This window comes from Moschus berezovskii, chromosome X (assembly GCF_049115385.1).
Source record: "Moschus berezovskii isolate FMDL1 chromosome X, NW_MosBer_1.0, whole genome shotgun sequence".
Lineage (NCBI taxonomy): Eukaryota > Metazoa > Chordata > Mammalia > Artiodactyla > Moschidae > Moschus > Moschus berezovskii.
In genome coordinates, this window is record NC_142488.1 from 51,348,876 (window position 1) to 51,363,576 (window position 14,701).

Consider the following 14,701-nt stretch of genomic DNA (forward strand, 5'->3'; position numbering starts at 1 on the left):
TGAGACCCCGTGGGGAGCCATTTTTCACTCAGGCTTGTTGGTCCTGGCTGGGACCCGACTGTTTTGCATTTCTAACCGTGCTCAGCCTCCCTCCTACACAACTGGTGAACTCCATGATGAGCAAAGGTCCAAGCATCCTGTTCACTGCATCAGAGTGTCTGCTCCAAGAATGATGTGACGAGGTAGTAAACAAGCTTTACTTCTCCTGCTTTACTGATGGACATCAGCTTTCCTGATGGACAGCATTTTGGCAGCATCTGTGAAAGTGAAACGGAGAAGGCAATGGCAAGCCACTCCAGTACTCTTGCCTAGAAGATCGCATGGCCAGAGGAGCCTGGTGGGCTGCAGTCCATGGGGTCGCTACTAGTCAGACACGACTGAGCGATTTCACTTTCACACATTGGAGAAGGAAATGGCAACCCACTCCAGTGTCCTTGCTTGGAGAATCCCAGGGACAGCGGAGCCTGGTCGGCTGCTGTCTATGGGGTCGCACAGAGTCGGACACGACTGAAGCGACTTAGCAGCAGCAGCATGAAAGTGAAAAATCCTTACAAAATCCTTGTCCTTGTTGATTTAATATTAAGAATCAATTAGGTTAATATACCACATCAGTAGAATAAGGGAGAAAAACCACATTATCATCTCAGTAGCTGCCTAAAAAGCATTGGACAAAATTCAGCATCCGTTCAAGATACAAAGACTCAAACTAGACGTAGAAGGCAACATTTTCAATCTGATATAAAACATCTATGAAAAACCCACAGCTATCATCGTACTTAATGATAAAAGGCAGAAGTACTTCCCCTGAAAATCAGGAACAATAGAAGGATACCATCTCTTAACCACTTCTATTCCACATTGTCCTGGAGGTTCTGGACAGGGGAATTAAGCAAGAGAAAGAAATAAAATGAATCTACATTGGAAAAGAAGTAAAGCTATTCTATTTGCAGATGACGTAATCTTTTGTGGGAGCTCTCAGTGATCTTTTATATATTCCACAGACACAGAGTCTGCCTAGTTGATCGTGTGGATTTAATCTGCAGCTTGTACAGCTGGTGGGAGGGTTTTGGGTCTTCTTCCTTAGTCGCACTCCCCATGGGTTTCAATTGTGGTTTTATTTCCATCTCTGTATATGGGTCTTCCACTGGTGTTTGCTCCTGAGGCTGCCCTGGAGGACTTGGGTTTGCCCCTGTGAGGGCCAGGTGTGGAGGTGGTGCGGCTGCTTGAGTCGCAGGTGTTCTGGCAACACCAGGTACTCAGGGGGTTGACGGCTAGGGCAGCAGGAATTATAGTGCTCTAGAAGGGTATGGCAACCAGTATTGGCCAACACGCTCCAGTATTCTTGCCTGGAGAACCCCTCTCCCTGACAGAGAAGCCTGGCAAGCCAGAGTCCACAGGGGTCGCAAAGAGTCAGACACTACTGAAGTGACCCTGCATGCATAGACATAAGACTTTTTTTTGCCTGTGGCAGCTCTGCACCAGTGAGAGTTGAGCGTGAACGTTTCACAGCAGCTTGGCTTGCGGGGACCCTGGCGATGCCAAGTGTGCAGGGACATGGACTGCCTCCGCCGCAGGAGTTATGGCCCTATCAGAGTCCTTTTTCAAGCCTCTTGTAGCTGGCGATCAGAAGGCCTCTTTGGCCAGTCTTTCTCCATAGCTCTGCCCATTCAGGCACTTAGAGGGCTTCCTTACCTGGAGTCCTTCTCTGTTGTTCGCGCATCACTCACTGAAAGGGGCACCCTGGGTGGGGTCCTACTCTGCAGTTCAGTGCATCAGGTGTTTGATGGGCCAGCCTCTCTATTGTTCAGATGCCAAAGCGGGCATGTGGGGGTCGAGAGGCTATGGTGATGGCTCCACACCCTATGCATGACTCAGCAGTATCACCTTACTTCCATGGCTGCCCGGATTTCCTCCACAGGCATTTCCCACCACAGTCTCCTCCCTCACATCCCCTCCATCTGTCTCTCTGCAGTCAACACCAGCCCTCCCCTGGGATTGCTCCACAATGCCTAAACTCCAGCTCCCAGCCACTGCGCCATCTAGGGTATGTATGAATGCGGCAAGGATGTCTGATTCTCATTCCATTTAGGCTGCCACAGATGAGCTGTTTCACTCTCAGCCTTAAATGTTTCTCCTCTGACTCAGACAATTGCCCCGATGTGGGGATCAGACCCCTGCTTCAGTTCCCCCACCCACCGAGGGCAGGTCCAGCCCTACTAACAGTCCCGTTTTTCCCCCCTAGTTCCTTCATCCTACCGAGTTTTGCGTGGTTCTATATGTTCTTTCCCACTGGTCAGGTACTCCTGTCCGCGCTCAGCTGGTGTTCTGCATGCACTTCTGTGTCTGCAGGTATATTCCTGATGTATCCGTGGAGAGAGCTGTATTCCCCGTCCACCTACTCCTCTGCCTTCTTGTCGATCCATGATATAACCTTGTGTATAGAAAATCCTAAAGAACCACCCTCTCACCACAGAGACTATTAGACCTAATACAGGGGCTCGACAGGTTTGCAGAATACAAGGTCATATACAAAGAGCAAATAGATCTCTATACACGTTCAAGACTTGTACAATACAAACTACAAAACATTGCTAAGTGAAATTAAAGACGGTCTAGATAAGTGGAAATTTCACTTCAGTTCAGTCACTCAGTTGTGTCCGACTCTTTGCGATCACATGGACTGCAGCACACCAGGCTTCCCTGTCCATCACCAACTCCTGGAGCTTGCTCAGATTTTTATGGATGCGGGAGATCACATTTATGGGTTGGAAGACTTACTATTGTGTTAAGATGGCAGTACTCCCCTAATAGAGGCTTATCAAAATTCAAACTGCTCTTTTCCACCAGAAATCAACAAACTGATCCTAGAATTATAAGAATTAAAAGGGTCCTGGGATAGCCAAAACAGTGTGGAGAAAGAACAAGTACTTACTCTTCCCAATTTCAAAACTCACTTCAAACCTACAATAATCAAGGCATTATGGCACTGACATAATAGACAGATAATGGAATAGAACGGAGAGTCACGAAACAAGGCCGTATCTCTATGGTCAGTTGATTATTGTGAGGGGTGTAGAGGCCATTCAATGGCAAAGAATAATGTTTCAACAAATGGTCTTGGGATAACTGGATGTTCACATGCAAAAGAATCAACTTCGACCTATACCTCACACTGTATATAACAAATAACTAAAAACTGATGAAACACCTAAATATAAGAGCTAAAACTGTAAAGCACTCAGAAGAAAACGGAAATGTAAATGTTAATCCTGGATTAGACAATGATTTCCTAGATATGATACAAAAAGCGCAAGCACCAAAGGAAACAAAAATAGGCAATTTGGAATCATCAAAATTAAAACTTTTATCCTTCAAACGATACTATCAAGAATGTGAGGCATCTAGGGCACCTACTGGATGCTGGCAGGGAGCCTTGGAACCCAAGTGGACCAGAGGAACACCAGAGCAACCCTGTATGATGTGGGAGTGGGGAGCGAGTGGGGAGGAGTTGTGGAGGCTAGTTGGGGGTTAGTGTTCCTGAGGGTCAGCTAGAGGAGAAAAGGTTTCCCTACACGTGCAGAGGCACTGAAGGGGATCAGTGGGGATGGGGAGGGACCCTTGGGTTTTGTTTTTCTTTTGTTTTTTAAAAATTTATTTATTTTAATTGGAGGCTAATTACTTTATATTATTGTATTGGTTTTGCCATACATTGACATGAATCTGCCCCGGGTGTACATGTGTTCCCCATCTTGAACTCTCCTCCCACCTCCCTCCCCATCCCATCCCTCTGGTTCATCCCAGTACACCAGCCCCGAGCATCCTGTATCATGCATCCAACCTGGACTGGAGATTCGTTTCACATATGATAATACACATGTTTCAATGCCATTCTCCCAAATCATCCCACCCTCGCCCTCTCCCACAGAGTCCAAAAGACTGTTCTATACATCTGTGTCTCTTTTGCTGTCTCGCATACAGGGTTATCCTTATCATCTTTCTAAGTTCCATATATATGCGTTAGTGTACAGTATTGGTGTTTTTCTTTCTGGCTTACTTCACTCTGTACAATAGGCTCCAGTTTCATCCACCTCACTAGAACTGATTCAAATCTATTCTTTTTAATGGCTGAGTAATACTCCATTGTGTAAATGTACCACTGCTTTCTTATCCATTCTTCTGCAGATGGACATCTAGGTTGCTTCCATGTCCTCGCTATTATAAACAGTGCTGCGATGAACATTGGAGTACATGTGTCTCTTTCAATTCTGGTTTCCTCGGTATGTACACCCAGGAGTGCGATTGCTGGGTCGTATGGCAGTTCTATTTCCAGTTTCTTAAGGAATCTCCACACTGTTCTCCATAGTGGTTGTACTAGTTTGCATTCCCATCAACAGTGTAAGAGGGTTCCCTTTTCTCCACACCCTCTCCAGCATTTATTGCTTGTAGACGTTTGGATAGCAGCCATTCTGACTGGCGTGAAATGGTACCTCACTGTGGTTTGGTTTGCATTTCTCTGATTATGAGTGATGTTGAGCATCTTTTCGCGTGTTTGTTAGCCATCTGTATGTCTTCTTTGGAGAAATGTCTGTTTAGTTCTTTGGCCCATTTTTTGATTGGGTCGTTTATTTTTCTGGAATTGAGCTGCAAGAGTTGCTTGTATATTTTTGAGATTAATCCTTTGTCAGTTGCTTCATTTGCTATTTTTTTCTCCCATTCTGTCTTTTCACCTTGCTTATAGGTTCCTTTGCTGTGCAGAAGCTTTTAATTTTAATTAGGTCCCTTTTTTTTTATTTTTGCTTTTATTTCCAATATTCTGGGAGGTGGGTCATGGAGGATCCTGCTGTGATTTATGTCGGAGAGTGTTTTGCCTATGTTCTCCTCTAGGAGTTTTATAGTTTCTGGTCTTACATTTAGATCTTTAATCCATTTTGAGTTTATTTTGGTGTATGGTGTTAGGACGGGTTCTAGTTTCATTCTATTACAAGTGGCTGACATGTTTTCCCAGCACCACTTGTTAAAGACACTGTCTTTTCTCCAGTGAATATTCTTGCCTCCCTTGTCAAAGATAAGGTGTCCACAGGTGAATGGATTTATTTCTGGGCTTTCTATTTTGTTCCATTGATCTATCTTTCTGTTTTTATGCCAGTACCATACCGTCTTGATGACTGTGGCTTTGTAGTAGACCTGGAGTCCGGCAGGTTGATTCCCCCAGGTCCTTTCTTCTTTCTCAAGATTGCTTTGGCTATTCGAGGTTTTTGGTATTTCCATAAAAATTGTGAAATTATTTGTTCTAGCTCTGTGAAAAACACCGTTGGTAGCTTGATAGGGATTGCATTGAACTTATAGATTACTTTTGGTAATATATTCATTTTCACAATATTTATTCTTCCAATCCATGAACACGGTATATTTCTCCATCTATTAGTGTCCTCTCTGATTTCTTTCACCAGTGTTTTATAGTTTTCTATATATAGGTCTTTTGTTTCTTTAGGTAGATTTATTCCTAAGTATTTTATTCTTTTCGTTGCAACGGTGAATGGAATTGTTTCCTTAATTTCTCTTTCTATTTTCTCATTGTTAGTGTATAGGATTTCTGTGTGTTGATTTTATATCCTGCAACTTTACTATACTCATTGATTAGCTCTAGTAATTTTCTGGTACAGTCTTTAGGGTTTTCTGTGTAGAGGATCATGTCATCTGCAAACAGTGAGAGTTTTACTTCTTTTCCGATTTGGATTCCTTTTATGTCTTTTTCTACTCTGATTGCTGCGGCCAAAACTTCCAAAAGTATGTTGAATAGCAGTGGTGAGAGTGGGCACCCTTGTCTTGTTCCTGACTTTAGGGGAAACGCTTTCAATTTTTCACCATTGAGGATAATGTTTGCTGTGAGTTTGTAATATATAGCTTTTATTACATTGAGGAATGTTCCTTCTATTCCTTCCTTCTGGAGGGTTTTGATCATAAATGAATGTTGAATTTTGTCAAAGGCTTTCTCTGCATCTATTGAGATAATCATATGATTTATATTTTTCAATTTGTTAATGTGGTGTATTACGTTGATTGATTTGCGGATATTGAAGAATCCTTGCATCCCTGGGATAAAGCCCACTTGGTCATGATGTATGAACTTCTTAATCTGTTGTTGCATTTTGATTGCTATAATTTTGTTAAGGATTTTTGCATCAATGTTCATCAGTGATATTGGCCTGTCGTTCTGTTTTTTTTTGTGGCATCTTTGTTAGGGTTTGGTATTAGGGTGATGGTGGCCTCATAGAATGAGTTTGGAAGTTTACCTTCCTCTGCAATTTTCTGGAAGAGTTTGAGTAGGATAGGTGTTAGCTCTTCTCTAAATTTTTGGTAGAATTCAGCTGTGAAGCCATCTGGACCTGGGATTTGTTTGCTGGAAGATTTCTGATTACAGTTTCAGTTTCCGTGCTTGTGATGGGTCTGTTCAGATTTTCTATTTCTTCCTGGTTCAGTTTTGGAAAGTTGTACTTTTCTAAGAATTTGTCCATTTCTTCCAAGCTGTCCATTTTATTGGCATATGATTGCTGATAGTAGTCTTTTATGATCCTTTGTATTTCTGTGTTGCCTGTTGTGATCTCTCCCTTCTCATTTCTAATTTTATTGATTTGGTCTTTCTCCCTTTGTTTCTTGATGAGTCTGGCTAGTGGTTTGTCAATTTTATTTACTCTCTCAAAGAACCAGCTTTTGGCTTTGTTGATTTTTGCTATGGTCTCTTTTGTTTCTTTTGCATTTATTTCTGCCCTAATTTTTAAGATTTCTTTCCTTCTACTCACCCTGGGGTTCTTCATTTCTTCCTTTTCTAGTTGCTTTAGGTGTGGAGTTAGGTTATTTAGTTGGCTTTTTTCTTGTTTCTTGAGGTATGCCTGTTATGCTATGAACCTTCCCCTTAGCACTGCTTTTACAGTTGTCCCACAGGTTTTGGGTTGTTGTGTTTTCATTTTCATTCATTTCTATGCATATTTTGATTTCTTTTTTTATTTCTTCTCTGATTTGTTGGTTATTCAGCAGCGTGTTGTTCAGCCTCCATATGTTGGCATTTTTAATAGTTTTTCTCCTGTAATTGAGATCTAGTCTTACTGCATTGTGGTCAGAAAAGATGCTTGGAATGATTTCAATTTTTTTGAATTTACCAAGGCTAGATTTATGGCCCAGGATGTGATCTATCCTGGAGAAGGTTCCGTGTGCGCTTGAGAAGAAGGTGAAATTTATTCTTTGGGGTTGAAATGTCCTATAGATATCTATTAGGTCTAACTGGTCTATTGTATCATTTAACGTTTATATTTCCTTGTTAATTTTCTGTTTAGTTGATCTATCCACAGGTGTAAGTTGGGTATTAAAGTCTCCCACTATTATTGTGTTATTGTTAATTTCCCCTTTCGTACTTGTTAGCATTTGTCTTACATATTGCCGTGCTCCTATGTTGGGTGCATAAATATTTATAATTGTTATATCTTCTTCTTGGATTGATCCTTTGATCATTATGTAGTGTCCTTCTTTGTCTCTTTGCACAGCCTTTGTCTTAAGGTCTATTTTATCTGATATGAGTATTGCTACTCCTGCTTTCGTTTGGTCTCTATTTGCATGGAATATCTTTTTCCAGCCCTTCACTTTCAGTCTGTATGTGTCCCTCGTTTTGAGGTGGGTCTCTTATAGACAACATATGTAGGGGTCTTGTTTTTGTATCCATTCAGCCAGTCTTTGTCTTTTGGTTGGGGCATTCAACCCATTTACATTTAAGGTAATTATTGATAAGTATGATCCTGTTGCCATTTACTTTATTGTTTTGGGTTCGAGTTTATACACTCATTCTGTGTTTCCTCTCTAGAGAAGGTCCTTTAGCATTTGTTGGAGAGCTGGTTTGGTGATGCTGAATTCTCTCAGCTTTTGCTTGTCTGTAAAGCTTTTGATGTCTCCTTCATATTTGAATGAGATCCTTGCTAGGTACAGTAGTCTGTGCTGTAGCTTACTTTCTTTCATCACTTTAAATATGCCCTGCCATCAAAGAGGACACTAATAGATGGAGAAATATACCGTGTTCCTGGATCGGAAGAATAAATATTGTAAAAATGAGTATACTACCCAAAGTAATTTATACATTCAATGCAATCCCTATCAAGCTACCAACGATATTTTTCACAGAACTAGAACAAATAATCTCACAATTTGTATGGAAATACAAAAAACCTCGGATAGCCAAAGCAATCTTGAAGAAAAAGAATGGAACTGGAGGAATTAACCTGCCGGACTTCAGGCTCTACTACAAAGCCACAGTCATCAAGACAGTGTGGTACTGGCATAAAGACAGAAATATAGATCAATGGAACAAAATAGAAAGCCCAGAGATAAATCCACGCACCTATGGACACCTTATCTTTGACAAAGGAGGCAAGAATATAAAATGGAGAAAAGACAGTCTCTTTAACAAGTGGTGCTGGGAAAACTGGTCAGCCACTTGTAAAAGAATGAAACTAGAACCCTTCCTAACACCATACACCAAAATAAACTCAAAATGGATTAGAGAGCTAAATGTAAGACCAGAAACTATAAAACTCCTAGAGGAGAACGTAGGCAAAACACTCTCTGACTTAAATCACAGCAGGATCCTCCAAGACCCACCTCCCAGAATATTGGAAATAAAAGCAAAAATAAAAAAATGGGACCTAATTAAAATCAAAGCTTCTGCACAGCAAAGGAAACTATAAGCAAGCTGAAAAGACAGCCTTCAGAATGGGAGAAAATAATAGCAAATGAAGCAACTGATAAAGGATTAATCTCCAAAATATACAAGCAGCCCCTGCAGCTCAATTCCAGAAAAATAAACGACCCAATCAAAAAACACCCAGGGATAAATTTAACAAAGAATGTGCGAGTAGAAAATGAAACTTTATTGACAGAACTTTAACAGTCAAATATATAGCATAAGAACAGCATAGATGGTTCCAGGTTATCTTCATTCAAGCAAATGGTTTCCCTTCACCTATAATATAAACATTAAAACATCAAAATTACTTAACAGAATTTTATTTCAATGATAGGAGAGGTATACAAAGTTCCCTGTAGTTGTAGTTTTATAAAATGGACTAAAACAAGAACATTAAGGGCGACCCTTTGGCTTACCTTCAGTTAATCTTCTCTAGAGATTTTACAGGCACATTACCAGTATTTTTAAAAACACACTAGTCTTCCTAGTTATACAAGAAAACAATGACACTGAATTCAGAACAAATTAAATCAGTGGAACTTATCAGAAGGTAGTTTTCAGTAGAAGGCATAACTGTGTACACATTCAGTAAAATATGTAACAACAAAAAACACCCTAAGAAAAACAAAATACACAAAAAATGAAACAAAAAATTCCCCAAAAGGATCATTTAAATATATTGATTAGAAATAGTATTCTGAATATAGGATAGCTAAACAGTTGTTATCTCTGTTACTGCTTAAGTAAAGTAAATAAAAAGGCCAGTATTACATTTGTTTCTTCGCTACTGTGGAAAAGTATAGAAATTTTCATTTGTTCTAATTTATCCCTGATATGGTTGTTTTAAGTTGGTTCAACATTTGTCCCCTTTTTACTTGTGGCCCTCATGCAATTCTAAATGTTTCTTTTCACCCTGGAAAGCATTCCGGTTGGTATAATAAATTAGATAGTGACACTAATTTTAAGTCATTACTATAACTGGCGACATGGTGACATCAAAATGTGAAGCAGAAATAGGACTGTTTCTCACAAAAAAAGAAAGAAAAAAAGGAGAGAAGAGAAGAAAAGGGAGAGCAAGACGGAGTATGAGTGAGACAGGAAAGCAAGTAGGAAGACAGAAAGAACGTCTGGAAAAGCAGATATTTTTCTTTGCTTCTCAATGATAATGGCTTTTGAGAGACAACTCTGACCAATTTCAAAAGTTCATCCACGGTATCTGTGATGTTGAGTTATTTAGTTACTGTGGGGTATGTTAAATAATATTTGTTTTTCTATCCTATTAACCATTTCATCAATATCCTGAAAATATCTGAGTTCCAGATTATACTGTTTTAATTCTGTAATATACCGTTAGTGTCTTATTCATATTTCTTATTATGTGTATTTGGGCTTTGTCCATTTTCTTCACAATTATGTAAACTGAGAGGAATGGACTGGGAATTTGGGGTTGGCAGATACAAACTATTACACTCAGAATGGATAAACAACAAGGTCCTACTATACCGCGCAGGGAACTATGTCCAAATCTCCGGTGATAAATCACAATGGAAAAGAATATTTTAAAAGTGTATATATATGTGTTAAAAAATTATGTAAACTAGCACATTGTCTTTATTAGTTGAATTTATTTTCCTCTTCCTAAAAATTCATACCTGTCTTTTATTAAGTATCTTTTTCTTTTTCCCTTAGGTTTATTCTGTCGCTCTTTCTCTTACCTTTTATATTGTATGCAGGGTTTTATATTTATGTACTTTGTAATTTATGTATTGTTCTTTTTAAGTACCACACGTATTTAGGGCTAAGATTTTTCTATGAGAACATTTTAATCATGTTCTGTAGTTACTTGAAAGTAGTCTGGAAGTGGTATTTTCGTCTAAATGTTCTAATGGAATGGAACAAAAATGTAAAGTGAAAATATCTAGAAGGCTGCTTCCCTGGTGGCTCAGAGGTTAAAGCGTTTGCCTCCAATGCGGGAGACCCGGGTTCGATCCCTGGGTCGGGAAGATCCCCTGGAGAAGGAAACGGTAACCCACTCCAGTATTCTTGCCTGGAGAATCCCATGGACGGAGAAGCCTGGTAGGCTACAGTCCACGGGGTCGCATAGAGTCGGACACGACTGAGCGACGGAACGGAACGGAATACACAGTAAATTCTTCCCTAACCATGAAGTCCCTCCTTTAAAATCAGAAGCAGGCAATTAATTGTCAGCAATTTGGAAAACACGTATGTGAAAGATACTAAGTTGATTACGCGGGAAGAAATAGAGTTACAGACTTTGACTTTCAAAACTTTTTAAACTGATGTATCAAAGAGGAAAAATAACATATTTGATATGGTTCAGTTCAGTTCAGTCGCTCAGTCGTGTCCGACTCTCCGCGACCCCATGAATCACAGCACGCCAGGCCTCCCTGTCCATCACCAACTCCCGGAGTACACTCAAACTCATGTCCACAGAGTCGGTGATGCCATCCAGCCATCTCATTCTCCGTCGTCCCCTTCTCCTCCCGCCCCCAACCTTTCCCAGCATCAGAGTCTTTTCCAGTGAGTCAACTCGTCGCATGAGGTGGCCAAAGTATTGGAGTTTCAGCTTTAGCATCAGTCCCTCCAATGAACATCCAGGATTGATCTCCTTTAGAATGGACTGGTTGGATCTCCTTGCAGTATAAGGGACTCTCAAGAGTCTTCTCCAACACCACAGTTCAAAAGCATCAATTCTTCGGCGATCAGCCTTCTTCACAGTCCAACTCTCACATCCATACATGACCACGGGAAAAACCATTGCCTTGACTAGACGGACCTTGGTTGGCAAAGTAATGTCTCTGCTTTTTAATATACTATCAAGGTTGGTCATAACTTTCCTTCCAAGGAGCAAGCAGGCTCAGATTTTTATTAGTTCTTTAAGAGTGGGATGTATGGCAAAAGCCATCATCAAAAACCATCATAGTATTGCAAGGTAATTATCCTCCAATTAAAATAAGCAACCCCCCCCAAAAAAATAGACCAAACTTGGGGGGCAGGTAGTGTGCTTGGCATGTGTATCTTACTCACACCTGCCTTGAATATCACTGACTACATGCACTCTCTCAACTTGATCAGCCACAGACACAGGAAACTAGACTATCTTTTGCCATTTCATTGTTCAGTCATTTCATACTTCATTGGGGAAAAGATTTAAAATGCAACTACTTTTTAAGAGCTAGAGAATTCAGAATTTGAGAGAATTTAACAAACATCAAGCAGAATGTTGGCTCATTTTCTTCTTTAAAAAAACTGTATTTATTTAATTTAATTGGAGGCTAATTAAAATATAGTGGTGGTTTTTGCCATACATTGACATGAATCAGCCACAGGTGTACATGTGTCCCCCATCAGAAAATGAAATCTCAATTCCCCTGTTAAATTTGACTCGATGATATTTTATGATAAATAAATCATGTAAAACAGAGTATTCTTGTATGCATTCCATCAAAGAGAATCAGAGAATGCAAAAATTAGCATTGAAAAATTAGCATTTTAGTGTATCTGTTCTGAATTCACAACTTATATGAGTAAAGTTGAGTTTAGAAGTTAAGGGATTTCACAGAATCACACACGTTATGTTAAAGCTGTTACTAGAACCTATTTGAACGCCTGAGCATATTTCATATAAACTGATATTTATTACAAATGCTTTCCATATTTGTTACAAGCAGAAATTATAAAAGAACCTGAAAATAATTAGCTATTGCTTAAAGTACTTATACTCAGGAGAAGAAAACGGTTTCCTATTTCCAATTTGATATGGCTTTGATCCTGTCTGTTTCTTTATTTGAAAGTCTGTAAGTTAGGCACTCAGGCATCTGGGGTCTGAACTATCTTTCAAAGAATAGGTGAACTCTATTATTAAAATAATAGTAATGTTCCCTCTATATTAGCAAAGATATAATATTCTGAAAAACAGAAACCACATAAATTACTTTCTGAATGGATGACATACCTGCTTCTGGCACTTCAACTGGCTCTATAATTGATGCAAACTCCTCCCTGACATCAGGACCATCTCCACCTTCACCCCCAGTCTTTGCCACAGCCAATTCCTGGAGATCAGATTCAAGGTCAGAATCTTTAAAAAAAAATGCATCAATTCAGCTGTAAAGCATACAGTATAAACAAGGGAATGATGATATTCATTCCCTCGGTGTTATGAATTAAAAGCCTTAGGTTAGTATGCTAAAAATGAGATGAATAAGAACCTCAGGAGCATTATTCTGGGAATGTTTTGCTGGAGAAAAAGGAAAGCAGAATTTTCTGAATGTTATTGCCATTTTCCTTTTCCAGGATTGTCCTCAGACAACTTAGTTGCCCCCCTCTCTTTGTCTTGAAAGCAAGGGAAAATTTGACCGACCACACTAACCTGCAAACTATACTCTCCTCAGTTTTTCAGGAACTGTCTGAAGTCCTTTTCTAATGTTTCCTTTCCTCCTCTTACTGGTTATGTCTTAAGGCATGATGCACGGATACACTTTACCTTCAGAGGCATCCTTCTCCTTCTCTTCATCACGATTCACTGGATCCTCTCCATTTACTTCCTCCTCTCCCGGTGTGATATCCTGAATCCTAGGTGGTGGTTCCTCTTGTTGAGGTTGCTCAACACTGGAGTGCTGGTCCTAGTAGAGTGTGCATGCAAATAAAAAATTTTTGTTGTTAATACATCTAATAGCATAAACATACATAATACATAGATATAATCTGATCATAAGTAAACCTAACAACATTTTCCCAACACAATTCTATGTACTAACTTTTAATAAAGTTACTCTTCCCACAGGGAAGAGTTAGCTCCCATAAGAGTTACCCAGAAAGACTTTGGAAGTTATTTAAATCTATGTTGGATGGAAGTATGCAATCTGTTGTTAATAAGCAGAAGGAGGGAGTCACTGGGCACATTTCCAGGGAATTTAACAGTATACTCATCCAGGCAACGCCAGACTGTAATACATTTGGATCAATGTTCCTTCCTAAGACAAACTGTCACCCTTTATCAGCATGGAAGACCTTGACCACTGCATCTGTATTACTTAACATCATTTTCTCGAAAGTAAATTTGTGCTAATAGAAAACATCAAATGGAACGTTACTCACAACCACAGGTTCATCCAGCTCAGAGGACTCTTGCTCTATAGGTCCCAATGTTGATGCCACTTGCCCACTCATATTTCTCCCTGAAAGTGGAATATTGTGATTTAGAAAATGTATTTAAGAGTACTGCTATATTTGATCACTTTTATGACCATATGTTGACTATTTTTTTCATATGTGAAAATAATTTCAAACAAAACTCTGGTTAAGTATGAGTCTACATGCATTCCAATTACACCAAATACAGTTGCTTGCAAAGCCATTTGTGTCTTCAATAAGCTGGCAGAGAAATCACCTTAAGGTACACAGGCAGACAGAGAATTTTTGTGAGGAAGCTTGATTTCACAACAGAATTCTACATCATGAAGATATTTATTGAAATACTGGTAGGAATTAAAAAATTCAGGACTATTGCTCTTGTCACACTCCTATTCACCAGACCTATTTTCCCCAATTCCCTTGGAATTCAGTTGGAACAGGAAGAAAGGCTCAGTCTTTACAGCCTGACTATGGCGATTTTCTCAGCGTCTGTGGCTGAGCTGAGTCTGCATACAGAGCAACCGGTCCCCCTCTCTCTTGGCACCTTACCACAAAACTCATGATACGGTCACAAACCCTCCGCGGTCCGGTTTCTAGGCCTTTCCTTAATCGTTCACCCCGCCCCCTGCCCAGGTCCCACTGCCGGCCCCAGATTCTGTGCTCTGTCATCAGTTCCAGGGCCCCAATGAGCCAGATATCTCAAATAGCATCTGCAAGTCTCCCCCCAACCGTCATCTGACCCCCTGCCCTCCTCTGCCCACCGCCCTTCCTCTCCCGCCACTGGGACAAGAAATATGGCGTCCCGACACCTGTGAG

The 14,701-nt window shown here is 40.1% G+C and overlaps 2 protein-coding genes across 7 annotated transcripts in view; one reads left to right on the forward strand and one right to left on the reverse strand.

Moving 5' to 3' along the window:
* The window catches only part of LOC129535017 (X antigen family member 5-like), a 247,618-nt gene that overhangs the window by 42,336 nt on the left and 190,581 nt on the right, over nt 1-14,701 (forward strand). The window lies entirely within an intron of this gene.
* The window catches only part of LOC148773301 (X antigen family member 5-like), a 57,930-nt gene continuing 52,120 nt past the window's right edge, over nt 8,892-14,701 (reverse strand). For all 4 annotated transcript variants that reach the window (XM_088834115.1, XM_088834112.1, XM_088834114.1 and 1 more), the window contains 4 exons: nt 13,850-13,929; nt 13,236-13,374; nt 12,705-12,830; nt 8,892-9,004 (listed from right to left, as the gene is read on the reverse strand). In XM_088834115.1, the coding sequence (XP_088690241.1) occupies nt 8,982-9,004; nt 12,705-12,830; nt 13,236-13,374; nt 13,850-13,929 (368 nt within the window). In that variant the 3' untranslated portion in view covers nt 8,892-8,981. The remainder of the gene's footprint in view (nt 9,005-12,704; nt 12,831-13,235; nt 13,375-13,849; nt 13,930-14,701) is intronic.